The sequence below is a fragment of the Cygnus atratus genome, chromosome 6 (assembly GCF_013377495.2).
Source record: "Cygnus atratus isolate AKBS03 ecotype Queensland, Australia chromosome 6, CAtr_DNAZoo_HiC_assembly, whole genome shotgun sequence".
NCBI lineage: Eukaryota > Metazoa > Chordata > Aves > Anseriformes > Anatidae > Cygnus > Cygnus atratus.
This window is the reverse complement of record NC_066367.1, coordinates 35,043,318-35,058,255: the sequence shown is the minus strand read 5'-3', so window position 1 is coordinate 35,058,255 and position 14,938 is coordinate 35,043,318. Positions and strand designations below refer to the sequence as shown.

Sequence of the window (14,938 nt, the reverse complement as noted above, 5' to 3'; positions counted from 1 at the left end):
TTTATGTCATATGGTTAGTTGATATATTGGTTGTTTGATTTTTTTTTCTCTTTTATTTTTTTTTCTTTTTCAGTACATAAAGTTTTGAAAAAAACACTACAATCCATTTCTAGTAACTCAAATGGTGGAAGCTGTGACTTTGCTGAATGTAATTGTGAAATCAAAGGGGCTGCTTAGATCAGGAAACTTCAAATACATACACCTTAATTTTCCAAGTCATCAGTCTTCTAATTGCTGTAACACCATTCATTACATTAGCATTAATATATGAAATATATCTAGGCAATTTGCCCAGTTCTGAGTACAGTACATAGTTGTCTTCCATAAATACTCAAACTATCATTAATGAAAACTAATGGTCCATCAAAATTTGCATTCAGAGTACTGCTTGAAATCTCCAAAGGACTGTCCACAATGCTAGTGTAGCAGTTTTTGGCATTTGAAATTGCTGTTTCCCAATATGTTGCTGTGCTTAATGCTAATTACCCAACAAAATGGATAAATACAACAATTTTAATATATATGATAACACAGTTTCAGCAACAAGATTGTAATTAGTGATCGAGCAACATTCTTGTTAGCATAATCAAACAAATCATTTAACTTGAGTTTGATATTTAAAGATTTCAAACAGAGTTGCTATTTCTTCTTTGCTATTTTCTGGAAGGAAATTGTTTTTATGCTAGTCAAGTGGTTTTGTAAAATAATCGATTAGATTTAGAAAATAGAAACAGATTAATTCAGCTTAATGAATAACCTTTTGTGTGTGTGTGTGTATGTGTGTGTGAGTCTATGTTGTGGTGGGTATCACACATCCAGTGGTTTCTGAACAACTAAAACCTGTATTTTTTAGCTCTAAGGCTGTAATATTGGTGGTTGGAGGATGGTTCAACCAGATGATCTTCAAGGTCTTTTCCAACTGTTATAATTCTATGATTTTACAGCTGAACAGCTAACACCAGTTAATGCTTCTTGGTTGGTAGTTCTAAGAGATTCGAACTTGAGAGGCTTGTAGTTCAAAATTTGATTATTATTGTTTTAAAATATATCTTAAATGTCCAGATTTGCATGTGTTTCATCCCCTTAAATTTTCAGATTGCCTTTCTCCTTTAATTCCCCATATTGTATCCATATTTCTTTCAAAAGCTTGTAGTGCACCACGTAAAACCTCTGTGCTAAATAAAAATAAATACTAGGTCAGTAAGATCTTAGAAGTTATATTTCTAAGTAGTATTTATCCAGGTGTCACGTTAACAAGGATGGAAGAGCAAGATAAAAGAATCATTATGAAGTGTATTTTGGCTATTCTCTTGTGATCTTTTTTGATTTGCCCTTTTTAATAGTATAGACATCATAAGAAACTACCTAACCACTGCATTTGCAGTCCACTACTCTAAGGGCTAGTAATGAATTTGTATTGTGCTGATTCATCCTCTATTTCTTGTGTCTGTTGTGAAGGGAGGAAAAAAAAACTGTATGATCTTTCATGTCTGACATCACTGATGGAAATTGTCTAGATGCTATTCCCTTGAGCAGCAATTACCTCATCTAGTAACACAGTAAGCTAAAGAGGCACATGACTGAACATCCAGTTGGTGATGCAGAAATGGTTTGGCTCTATGCTAATACCTAAAGGGCAAAAGGAAACTATGTGCTAAGGATAATTACTACTGATTAAACCTCCTGATTAAGCACAGGTCATGCTTTCATCTCATGGCAAAAGAATATGCAAAGTTGGTTATTTGGGGATTATGCCTGTTTGCTCTCAAGAGATAGTCATCAGATTGCTGTTTTGGTAGGCTGTCAAACCATAGCCAAGCATGAGTTTCACATAAAAATACTAAAGAAATGCCTAAGAATTTGGTCACCTCTTTGTAGTAAATGCTACAAAACATCAAAATTGTATACATTTTGCTCTCTTTCTGTACTCCAGCCTTATAGCTAATTTTATGGGTGGGTTTGGTAGGTTCTGATATATACCACGCACAGTATGACAGTCAATGCCAAAATTATTTAATTGGCTATTCTGATTAATGCTCAAATACAGATTTTGAATACTGAAATAACTTAGAATCATAGAATGGTATGAGTTGAAAGGGACCTTAAAGATCATCTAATTCCAAGCCCCTGCTCTTGGGAGGGACACTTTCCGCTAGACCAGGTTGCTCAAAGCCCCGTCCAACCAAGCTCAAAGCCCCATTCAACATATGTAAAATTATTTCATGGAAAAAGCTGAACTAAGCTTATAGGATAGATAATCCGTTATTGTGGGTCATAATCTCATGTAACAAACAAACAAACAAACAGAACCCCTCCTATTTTCATGTGGACTATATCATTCAGTTACCACTATATTCTTACCTCACATCTAAGTCTTTTTTGTTGTTGTTATAATTCATGCCATCAAAATTGAGCACAGTAATTTCTTGTTCAAAAGATTTTTATAAGCTACTATTAATTTAACAGAAAGATATCACAGGACGATCTTTTCAGTCAGCAAATTCTAGCACCTTTGGATGTGTAGGATGATAGACTTCCTTTAAAATTAATGTAGAAATAAAATGAACATAGAGTATGCCAAGTTGGAAGGGACCCACAAGGATCACTGAGGCCAGTTCCTCGCTCCACACAGGACCACCCCAAAATCAGACTCTATGTCTGAGAGCATTGTCCAAATGCTTCTTGAACTCCAGCGGCTCGGTACCACAACCACTGCCCTGGGAAGCCTGTTCCAGTGCCCAACCATCCTCTCAGTTTCACTGGAGATTTCCATTTATGTCTCCAAATCTTCATATTCAGAATATTTCAATTCTTTAGACTGTTCTGTCATCACATGCCTGTGCAAACCACTCAGTAAATGCTTTTCTTCCTTTATATTTTCAAAGTTTATATTATTTTGTGGAAGTACAGTTACTGCAATGGATAATAATTTTTTCAGGTCTGCAACTTTCATCATGAAACACTCAGCTATCTGGCTCTCTATATTAATTGTCTTAAATATTAAAACTGCATCATAGCCAACAATTCATTTAACTGATAGGAAAATGAACTAGAAATTAACACACAATATTTGTGGGAAATGCAGTGTTCCCAAAGATTAAAAGTTTTTTGATATAGCGTTTTCCTTCTAGTTCATCTGCAGTACTAACTTTGTCTTTCTGAAATGAAAATACTGATGATGTTAAACTTGCAATTATATGGACTTGCTCCATTTAATGATTTCATTTAAGATCTTTAAAAGATACATAACTATTTGGAGAAAAAATGAAATGTTCATGCTTTTTTCTTCATGTAGAACATTGCTGCAAGATAGTATTTCACAGTCATTAATATTTTAAGTGTCATGAGTGAAATGTTAACTCACTGCAAAGCCATATATTTTATTAACCTAAACATGTCCATATACTGCCATTTACATTGTTCCAGTTTAAAAATACACATACAAAACTGAAGATAATTCTGAAGAAATTCAAATTTCTGCTATAATTTCTTTTACTTTCTCTGTTGTTTTACCTTTCTTAGTTAAATTTAATATTTGCATGAGACCCATATTTTGTTGCCCTCAAGCCTGTTTGTCAAGTGTAAATCTGAGGTAAGATGCTATTAAAATGGTAACTTTTCCAAAAGGCTGAGAGTAGAAGAGAGTTGCTAGCACTTGCTTTTATGACACTTTTTTTAACTGCGAGAATATAACAGAGATAGGGGAATGAAACCTTGTTTTCTTTGCTAAAGCTTCCTAGAAATGTAGTACCAGAACTACATTTTATATGATGGATTAAATTTTACTTACAAAATAACTTAAATTTCTTTATTAATGCAAATATAGGAAATCATCTGTGGCTGAGGATTGGGGCAGAAGTATAACTTCAAATTTATAGCATAAAAATCTGTATCTTTCTGAAGTGATAAACTACAGTGTTAGTCAGTCACTAAGGTGGCTGACTTGACTAAGTCAAGAGAAACAACCTGCAATGAGTTGGAAGGAGATCATCTTACTGCTTAAGTGCTGTCGAGGGAGTAAGGACTCAGGTAGGGTGTTGTGGCATTTGAGGGAAAATGAGAAACAGGTATTGTGAAACACATTACAGACTGTGGAACTTACATGTCAGCCTCATACTTGGAGGCCATCACATCAAAAATCTGTGTATATTCTAGAGGCATTAAGGACTAATGTGTTCAGGACATGAAACAAGATTGGCTATGGTTTCCATGTCACTGTTTGGCCATTAGTTCATTGGAGTTTGAGTTTGAAAAAAACTGCTTAAAATTATATTGTGATGCATTGGAAGGTAGAGTCTGCTTTTCAGTTTTTCCATGATTTTTTAGATATTGATTATGATTTGTTTTTAATTAAAAATTAAAAGCATTAAAAGCAATCTTGTTCACTTGTAAAAATTTATTCTACAGGGCAAAATCAGTAGAATTTCCATTAGCTGGGCATTTTAATTTAGGATTTTCTCTACAAGTACCCTCAAAAGAGCAGCTTTTGCAGCAGAAGTGAAACTGGCGAAGACTGGTTTCCTGTCTTCTGCATCTTAGAAACACAGTAACTTTGGTTTTTCTCTCTATTTTTATCCCAGTAATGCCTCCAGTGGAAAACTCCACATCTTCCTTTATCCTAAGAGCTCAGATCAGTTTCTGTCCTCATCTTCTGCTCCATTCTACTGCAAGGACCTTCCTCCATTCTCAATTCCAAATTTTTCTATCACAATACCCTGTTTTCCTCTCATATTTTTAAGTGTCCACACTTTTTTTCTCTCCACTCACATTCTCTGTCTTCCCTGTGTCAAAACAAAGCACATGCTGTTGCCTCTCTGGAGCTACTCATAAAGTGATAAGCTGATCCGTATACGTGTGCCAGCAAATGGAAGGGATTCGACCATTCAATCATTCAGCTATTTTGCAGTATACTGGGGCTCAGGCAGACAAGAGTTTGTACTGGGTGGCTTGTGAGCTTGTCAAGAAAGTATGACATATACATGTTCTTAGTTGTCCTTCATAAGGAAATCTGTGTTTTGGTAAAGATTGTGTTATCTTTGCATTGATTTTTTCCAAGTTTTTAAATAGTAATTAGCAACTAGCAGAAATAACTTACATCTTTATTGTGAAGAATGATATATGGGATGTTGATGTTCCTGTTGCACCTAGAAACAGTTAGCAGTGCTTTGCATTGGATTTGTTTGGCTGACTAGAAATATCAGGAAATTCTTCACTGCAATAATGCAATGTCTGAAGGATGACATTAAGAGTTAGCATTGGCTAAGTGTTTTCTGTATGTTTGGTATGCTCTGTGTTTCAGTCTCTACCAGACAGGAAAGGACTGTTTTGCTTTGCTTCCAGCAACCATTGAGATTGATGAATAGATGGGAACAAGCTGGCTGAAATTAATTGAGATAAAAATGAAAAGATTATGTTATAAGGGGAACAACTGAAGGACTTGGCATTAGTTAGGTAAGGAGCTCTTCACTGTGAACATTGTGTTGGAAAGAATTAGCTGAGTTCTCATTTTGGAAGTAAGTTTATGTTAGCTAGTGTTTAGTCTTAAAATTAGACAGTAAGCAATATTATTATTATTTGATCTGACAGAAGCTTGCTGGCCTTTCAGTAATACACTTTTGTAATTTCAGTGCATTCTTCACTTTGCTCTAGACTGAACTATTCTGAACTATTGCCATGTACATCGTGGAAGATTATTTATGTAGAAGATATTAGTTTGCATTAAACAAAACATCTCACATTCAATGTGTAATGCTAATGCCTGTGTGTGCGAAATTTAAACGCTTTTTATTTCCTCTCTTGGCACATGGCAAGTCACAAAAGCATGTCATGGTTGATTTCAATACCATGATTCTGAAGTTTTGATAGTCTCAGATGTGGAGCAAGGGTGAGCAGTCCTTGAGTATCCATAGTTTACAACACTTTACTAGTCCCTGCCAGTATACTATCCCAGAAGCTGTGCCATACTACAGAGCCATTGTCATCCCAGTGTTTTCTTTGAAACATGGACAGGAAGTAGCTGTTGTGGAAAGTTTTTCTAAGATCTTGATGTCATCCTTCAGAGCTATAATAAAGCTAATAGCTGAGGCTTTTTATATGCATAAAAATATAAAGAAATAGCGAGAAGACTTACTTAAGGGCATTTCTGGAGTTCTGATTTCCTTTCGTTTCAGCCTTTTCTGTCTTCCAAGCCTTAGCAATAGGGAATAAAAGTGTTCTATAAGAGCTGCTGGGAAGGTTTTCAAGTGTATATTTCATATTCTTTGCTTCTGTTTGCATTATTTGCTCTCGACGTGTTTCTTGATAAGTCATCTTTGTTTTGTTTTGTTTCTTTTGGCTTTGTGCTTGTTGTGACCTCTATTGTAGCCCACTTATATAACTGCATGAAACATGAAGTATTCAAAACTTGGTAGGAATATTGCCCCAGTAAAGGTTTGAGGTAACATAGTGAAGTTTACATTGACTTAAACCATCAACACTAGGGCATTTTGTTAGCTTTTGTTAGATTAATATAATGCTAACAAGCTCTTTAACTGCAGAGGTACTTGCATTAATTCCAGCAGGTGAAGAGTCAGTCTCAAAGTTGTATGATGAAAAATGGCATTGATGAATGTTGTATTTTCTGAACAAAACTAAACAATATCTAATGTTGATATTTAAATGATATTTCACAAATAAAATTTTCCTGAAGTGAAGTAAGTGAAATGGAGACAATATACATCTCATGTATACATTTCAGTTTCTTGAAATTTCTTTCAAATAGCTTTTCTTCCTACACTGTTGTTTTAACTGTTATGAAGCACATTATTTTTGCATCAATATGACATTTGTATCATAATTTATTTTTAATGAAAATTCACATTCCACAATAACTGATGTGGCTACAGGAAAATGTTCAAATGTAGTGTTTCTATCATCATTTCACATAAAATCCTGTCTAAATTTAAATGAAATATTTGTGACTCAAGTCACTTTCAATCCCACCCTTGAAAAATATGCTGCATATACTGCAATTGTGCATCCTGTGAGAATTTTCTGTCATTAATTTTTGACAAGTATTCTGTATATGTGGATTGATTAGGATGATTTGAATTTTTATGCTAGTATATCCATAGTATGTCATTTTTTTCTCTTATTTTAATATCTCATGTAACTTATGATTAAAAATGTTTATTATTAATGTAAGTTGGTGTTTTCAATAATTTCTTACTCACTAACGAGATTCTTAATGATTTTTATAATAATTGTCATACTTATTAATCTGAACACTCAAGACAGTAAAAACCTAAAACTTGAGTTCCTGTCATCTCGATGTACATAATGAATGGTTATATCAAATTCTGAGAACAAACCCTGTTTAGCAATAGTATTTGATATGTGAATAATGTTTTGTAACTTTCAGTTATAAATTGGATATAATTCACAGGTTTTCCACTTCATAATGTGTGAAAATCTTTCACCTAAAGAGAAACAAATTTATAAGTCCAAAAGTCTTTTTTTTTTTTTTAAGAAATACATTATTTGTTCTTTGTGCAATTTTGCCTACAATTGATCTAAAAATTAACTTGAAAATCTTCTCCCCGCCCCCCCCCCCCCCCCATTAGGTTTCAAACGTAATAATGTTCCTCTTAATTTTAAAAATTTTACAGATAAAAAGCTTTGGTGGGCAGACCAGAATTTAGCTCAGATCGGTACATGTAACAAAAGAGATGGAAGAAACCCAGCTGTCCTGCGAAACAAAACTTCAGGTGTTGTGCATATGAAAGTGTATGATAAGGCAGCACAACAAGGTATGTAAAATTTTGAGCACGTTTAACCGGCTCTTAGGCTATGTAGTATCTTTTCTTGCGTTATTTTCCATCCATTCTTCAAACACAGTAACATTCATTTCATTATAATTCAGTGATAAAATATTTAAAATATTTAATTATCAAATAAATTATTGAATATAAGATAATTGATTTAGCATATCTGCCTGATGTATTTTAATTTATTAGATGTTTTCTACAGTTTACGTTGTAATGAGTGTTGGAGTTCCTTAAAGTCTAAGTTTAAAATTTTTAGTCAGAAAATAAGAGTTGATGTGTAAACATCATCTCAAATTTTTGAAAGTTTAAACAAATGAAGTGTTAACAGAGAATTCATTAATATTCTAAATTACCTATTGGCTTTAAGACAGCTTAATTCATTTAAATTGACAGAAATGACGGCAGCATAAATCAAAATTTAGACAACAATAAAATGGGGGAATATTACTAATACTGCCAAAACTTAGTTGGCAAAGTGGAAATTAAAATAATATGAAAAAGTGTAATTTGGGGTTATGCATATAGTTTTATGAATTTGGAGGTGATTAGAGATGAAAAAATTTGGGAGATTCTTTAGAAAGAGATTAGCTCTGATTCCAGCTGCTTTCAAAGTGCTGATGTTTGCACTGAAAATGATGACGATGAGATCTACAAATGGTTTTGTTTTGTGGAGAATCTTCAAAAAGAAAACAGGATGGAGCTAGACTGTCTAATATTTGGTGGAAAATAAGTAGTCTAAGCATGGAGCTAAGCTGTCTGATGGACAATAAGTAGTCCAAAGATCTCATTAGCCAGCTTTTAGGTAGGGAGGAACATTTAATATCTGGTTTTATTAACGTACACATGACTTGTGCTTAAGTGCAGTTGGTGTCTTTGTTAGATACATGGAGTTGTGTTGGACATTTGGTGTCTCCTTATATTTCTAGTGTGAAGGATATATCCGACAGAGTGCTCTTCTTACTAACCCAGGATTCTATTTCTTGGCCTGTGTGGGTTACTGAGTGTGCTCAGAAAATAGTGAACAATGGTTGCATTTCACTTGAGAAAAATCTGGCACTGAGGCTTATCCATTGTTGGGCACTACAACATGAAAAAAAATCCTAGGTTGACCAAATACATTCGTGTGATCCTAAGACCACTTAACACAGTGGGACTCAAGATCCTTAAAAATAATACTGATTTTGACCTAAAGTACAGGATTAATACAGATATTTTAAGTTTGTAAAATAAGTTACTTAGAAACAAGGGGGTTCTGCTTTTTTTCTATTGCAATGGAAAGTCACACCATGTTTTCTCATTGTACAGTTGCTAGATTTTTCACTCAGAAATTTCTCCCTGGTTGGACGCCACCTTTATACTTGATAAATACACTAACTGATGTACTAGAATTATCTTTTGATCTACAAAATTTGCTATTTTTATTATTATTAATCTTCTATAACTAATTTTAGAAGTCCTAACATCATCTCACAGAACTCAAGTGTGAAAGAAAGGCTTTTGGGGCTGCTCCACTTCTTACTCTAGAAGATCATATATTACAGCTTTGTGCGTTGACAAAGCCATTAAAGTTTTACCCTTTTTTTTTTTTTTTTTTTTTACCTTTTCTCTTCCACTTTTGAATGGAAGATGAATGCTACAAAGGGCACAGGTATGAATAAAGTGTTCTTAAAGGTGGCAATAACTTGCTTTTGCATGTATGAGTTATGTGTGCATCAGCAGTCAGACCCAAATCTTAGATATGCATCATCTGGGTCTTCTAAAATCTTTTCTTTGAATGATTAAGATTCAGTCAGGGTGGGTAGTCATTAAAATTACAGCTAGCCATGGAAAAGTTAATCAACAGATTTGCTCCATAGGAATTTCAACTTTTTCTCTCAAAGATCACACATTCATCACCAGTTTGTCATGCTTAAGATGTCTATCAAAAAGTCTATGAAAATGTGAGATTAGTTTCATTATTCTCAGCCTTCACTTTCAGGGCCCAATGTTATTAATTCAGTTCCATATTGAGCACTTCCCTTGAACACTTGCCATTTTACCAAATCTAGGAAATACCAAATGTGCTTTGGAAGTCTTGCCCTTAGTTTTAAATGTGGGAGAATCGCAGAATGGTTGATGTCGCAGGTGTCTTTCGTATTCGTACAGTTCAATCATTAGTGCACATTTATGACTTCATATGAAGAAATATCTCAAAGTTAGGAATACAGAAATAAATGCAGTAAGTACTGTTTAGATTCAAATGGGTTTGGTAACTTGCAATCAACTAATTCCTTGTATGTCATAGTTGACTTAAGTGTTTCTTCGTGATGCTTCAAATTTCTGAGGTGTAATTATTTTACTTTGTACAGTGTTCGTTACTTATTAAAAAGTATGTATTAAAATGAAATGTTCTAATTAAGAAGTAAGATCATAGAGCTATGAGATCACATTGGAGTGCATGTAAATTTTACTAGACAAGTGGTAGTTCATGAAGATGCAAGGTTAGTATACCATTTGAATTAATAAAATATGATCCATGTTTTGCTAATGGTCTAGAATAAGACATGCCTTCTGGACTAAAATTAGTGAGATTTCAGTGTTACTATTCATAAACTTAATATGATATTTTCAGTTTTATCATATGTTTTTACTATAAAAAAGACATTGTTCAAAAAAATGTTATTTTTTAAAAATACTGTGAGGGGGGAAAAAAACAACTCAGTACACAGGTAAAATACTGTGAGTGCAGCATGACAAAATATATGTATAATAGTGTAGCCTGAAATATTTTGTGCATATTTCCACTACAAAGACTTTACCTGAACAAAATTTGGTTTTGTTAATATTAATAAAATGATAACAACACTCATTTTTAGTCAGGATTATACTGTTTAAAATTTTGTTGCCTCTTGTGTCTTCTCCCCTATTATGTTCTAGGCAGCAATTCTTGTCAGTTAAACAATGGTGGATGTTCCCAGCTCTGTTTACCAACATCAGAAACGACCAGAACCTGTGTTTGTACAGTAGGCTACAACCTTCAAAAAAACCGCATGGCATGCAAAGGTAGAACTGTTTTCAGTATTTATCCGAAACTTTGTGGTTCATATTCTTGAGGTGTTCTATGAGCTAGCTTTTTACAAAGAAAGAAATGTTTAAAAAATTGTGTGAAGAAAAAGGAACTTTTCCTGTATCGTAGTTGGACTTCTTAAAAATTCCAAGTTGGATATCATCATGCTGTGTAATTTCCCTTAAACTTAGAAGTGTTCTATTATATGAACTTTGAGATTAATGCAACAAAGTACTTGTTATAATTCTATTTGTGGAAAGGTGTGATTCATCTCAAATGTTTCTTCCCACTTAATAGAAATAGATGCTTTTGGAGTGCGACTAACACAAATGTAGACATTTAAAATGCATCACATGCATTGTTCCCTTAAACAATGCATTTTTGTGTTGTCTGTAAAGGAAGTGTGCATGATTAAATGAGGTGAGAGGAATCTCACGCCTCAGAAGATAATTTACAAAGTCTTGACTCCTGCTTTCTACAAGTTCTGTAAAACTGTCTATTTAATAAATAAAGTGCACTGAATATATATATTTACTGAAAATAATAATGCATATGATAAAAATATATGCACTGAAAATATTCTTAAACTTCTCATAATTCAAAATATTTTCTCCTTAGCTTTATTTTTCATTAAAGCTAATTACTTAATCATAAGATGGTGCTTGAAATGTACAATAATTCCCTTCTATTGTAAAACTGTTTTTATCATTTAATTATAAGTATGCCATAATAATTCTTGAATGTGTTTTCAAAGAGCTGGATTTATCATTCTAGAAAATTAGGGAGCAGTATTGGAAAACTATGTCTAGCGCGTATTAATTCCTCAAGTCTTGTTGATTGGGAAAGTCTCCATTTTGTTCTCATTACCTATTTGATTTTCTCCTTAGGTATTGAATCATTTCTTATGTATTCTGTTCATGAAGGGATTAGAGGAATACCTCTTGATCCAAATGATAAAATGGATGCTTTAATGCCTCTATCCGGAACTTCATTTGCTGTGGGCATAGACTTCCATGCAGGTAAATATTTTGTATAGTTTATCATATAAGTGGAAGATATCTTATACCACTCCTATAAATAGGAAAAAAAAAATTAAAAAATTAAATAATTGCAACTATGTATGGAGGAAGTGGAAGTTGACTGTATATTACAGTGGAGTAATAAAATCGTTAATAGTTTAGAAAGAACACATTGTTATTGCTGAGCCCCTTTCAGTTCTGCAGTAGTTAATCTCAGAAAGGGTTTGAGACTTGGAAGATTTTGCTTCTCTCAGAAGCAGAGTCTTTCAAATTCTTCATTCAGTTTTGTTGTACTTAGTGTGAGCTGGGAACCCAGAGCCACTGTCACACATTTTTCCCCAGATTTCTCTGTATAGTTTGTTCCTGCTCTTACTCATGCTATCATTGTGCCTCTAGGCATTTGTATCTGTGGCAGGTATGTAAAGGTGCAAAGGAGAATAGATTGTACTCTATTAGTTGAAATAATTGGTTTGAACGTTTACAGACAAAGCTCACAAGGCCTAGGAAAAAAGGTAATTCTCAACGAGTACTTTTTATGTTGAATCTTGAGCTACCAATTTTTTATTGGCAAAATGCATTACATGGAATTCATTTTAACTGTTTGCTAATAAGCTGCCTGAGGACTGTACTGGGGTATGAGGCTGTTGATACTAGTGCTCAACACTCAGCAAAATACTTGTAGAAGCTGCAGAAAATTGCAGATAGTTGTTTTCCTGTTCTGTGGCCATGGTCATTTCCAGGTACTAATTCTCTTTTCAGATTCCAGCAATAGAATAGATAAATAGATGCTGAAGGCTTCAAATTGAGTTTAGGCTTTCCTTCCATCTGTCTGAAGCCAGAACTGACTTCAGGAAGCAGATGCTGAAGGGAATTTTCATCTCCATTTCTATTAATTTCCAGAGTAATTTGGAAAATAAAACAGGTTTGTACAATTACGATATTAAGTGACAACCGACAGACAGCATTGATGCACAGTTCTGTGCGATGCCATCCACTTTTATAAGTGAACGGAGTCTACAACAAAATAAAGGCCAGCTGCTTAATTTGAATTCCTATCGCCTTGTTTCCCATGACGTGGGTTTTCAGTGGTTGAGTCCTACTGAGAATGTTATGTTTTATTGAGATACACAGGACTTTGATTATTAGCATAAGAGAACCCCTGAAAATTGCTGTCTCCATAAAATGAGAGGGGCTTATCACTTGGATCGTTTGGATCTATCTCCAAATGTAAACTGGAACTCAGCAAATGTTGGAATATTATTTGTATTTGAAACCCACAGGGATCCTAATTAGTTTAGTGCAAATTAATTTAGTGAGTATTTTCTATGAGTCTGTTTTCTATGTTTTTATTATATCACTATCAAATTTCTATCTATTTTTTTTTTCTGGTTAAATTTTTTGCTACTGCCAAAATTTAATCTGAATGATTACTGAAGGAAATGACTGTATAGGCAGTTTGGCACTGTAGTTCTTCAGAGCACTGAATATTCTGGAACTAAAAATGATAGTGTTGATAACCATTCCTTTGTTTACTCTGACATATTACTGAAATTTTACAGTTACTGACGTAGGTACCTGGACTGAAGTAACTAAATTAATCCAAGAATCCTTATCATGTTTTTTTCTAGGTAATGATACAATCTATTGGACAGACATGGGTTTCAACAAAATCAGCAGATCTAAACGAGACCAAACATGGAAAGAAGACATTGTTACAAATGGCTTGGGAAGAGTTGAAGGCATTGCAGTGGACTGGATAGCAGGTAGGTGTTTACCTGCCTGAGGTATTGTCATGATTTCTGACAGTATGCTCATGCATTTCAGCTCAAGACTAAATAACTCAATTTGCTTTCAGTAATTTAGTTTTGTTTGTTTGCTTGTTTTTGTTTTTTTATTATTATTATTATTATTTAACATGGTACAACTGTTTTTTTGTGTGGAGGTTGTTTTTTTATTATTATTATTATTATTTTTTGGGGAGGAGGAGTCAGTTTTATTACAGCCAGGAAAAAATCTTTAAATATATTGGACACTATTTCATATATCAACAGTTTCAACTGTGACAATCATAAATACAAGTTTATACTTTAAAGCAGAAGGCTGACTAGGACTAGAAATTAAAAATATTAGATGCACATAATTTAAAATATAGCAGTTAGTTTCTGGTCTTAACTTACACATTTAAGATTCACTTCTCAAGAATTCACTTTTCAAGTAGTGTTTTCTTTTTCCAGTAACTTCATGGTATTTTTCCTAGGTAACATATATTGGACGGATCATGGCTTAAACTTAATTGAAGTTTCCAGACTCAACGGCTCATTCCGATATGTAATTATATCCCAGGGTTTGGACCAGCCAAGATCTATTGCAGTACATCCAGAAAAAGGGTAACATGACTGTGGCTATTTGTATTTCTTTTAAAGTCTGCATGTTAGCACTGAAGCTTTTAGAAATCAAAACCTGAAAGGATTGTTTTGGAATGTATTGTTCTGTAACTAAACACAGGTGGAAGAAAATGTTCTTAGCATATGCTGAGATTTTTCATGAGTCTCTATCTAAATGAAGTACTGTATCTTCTCTGCACAAGTTTTTATCTTCTAAGATAATCATTTTCACTGAAGTGCAGACATTGATTGGAAACTTGCTTAAATCTGTTGAGTACTTCTTAAGTTTCCAGCAAATCCAAAAAAAGTCACACTAGGTAATGAAGACCTCAGTGTGATGATGAAATAATAGAATGGTGTAATCCTTTACAGTTATAAATTCCTGTGTCATGTAACATCATCATGCAACAATGAAGGAAATTGACCAGGGTAGCTGAAAGCTATGTTAAATGAAGCACATGGTTAAGAGAGTAAGTGTCAAAAATTACGTCTATTTTCATCCAACTGTTTGATAAGAGTACAGACTACAGTGAAGCACTAAGACAAATACAGAACTTTCTGTCCCCTTCAAGCTCCAAAGCTATTGTTAATAGAGTTACAAGTAATGCAGAAGCAGTAAATTCTGCAAAGAATTCCCATCTTTTTTTCATTGGAACATGAAATATGCTTTCTGAGTTGATTTAT

At 33.7% G+C, this 14,938-nt stretch overlaps 1 protein-coding gene across 1 annotated transcript in view; it reads left to right on the top strand.

The window, feature by feature from the left end:
- The window catches only part of LRP1B (LDL receptor related protein 1B), a 509,529-nt gene that overhangs the window by 331,432 nt on the left and 163,159 nt on the right, over nucleotides 1–14,938 (top strand). Inside the window, 5 exon segments of the mRNA XM_050711674.1 lie at nucleotides 7,647–7,787; nucleotides 10,722–10,847; nucleotides 11,739–11,870; nucleotides 13,499–13,633; nucleotides 14,128–14,257. Of these exon segments, the coding sequence (XP_050567631.1) occupies nucleotides 7,647–7,787; nucleotides 10,722–10,847; nucleotides 11,739–11,870; nucleotides 13,499–13,633; nucleotides 14,128–14,257 (664 nt within the window).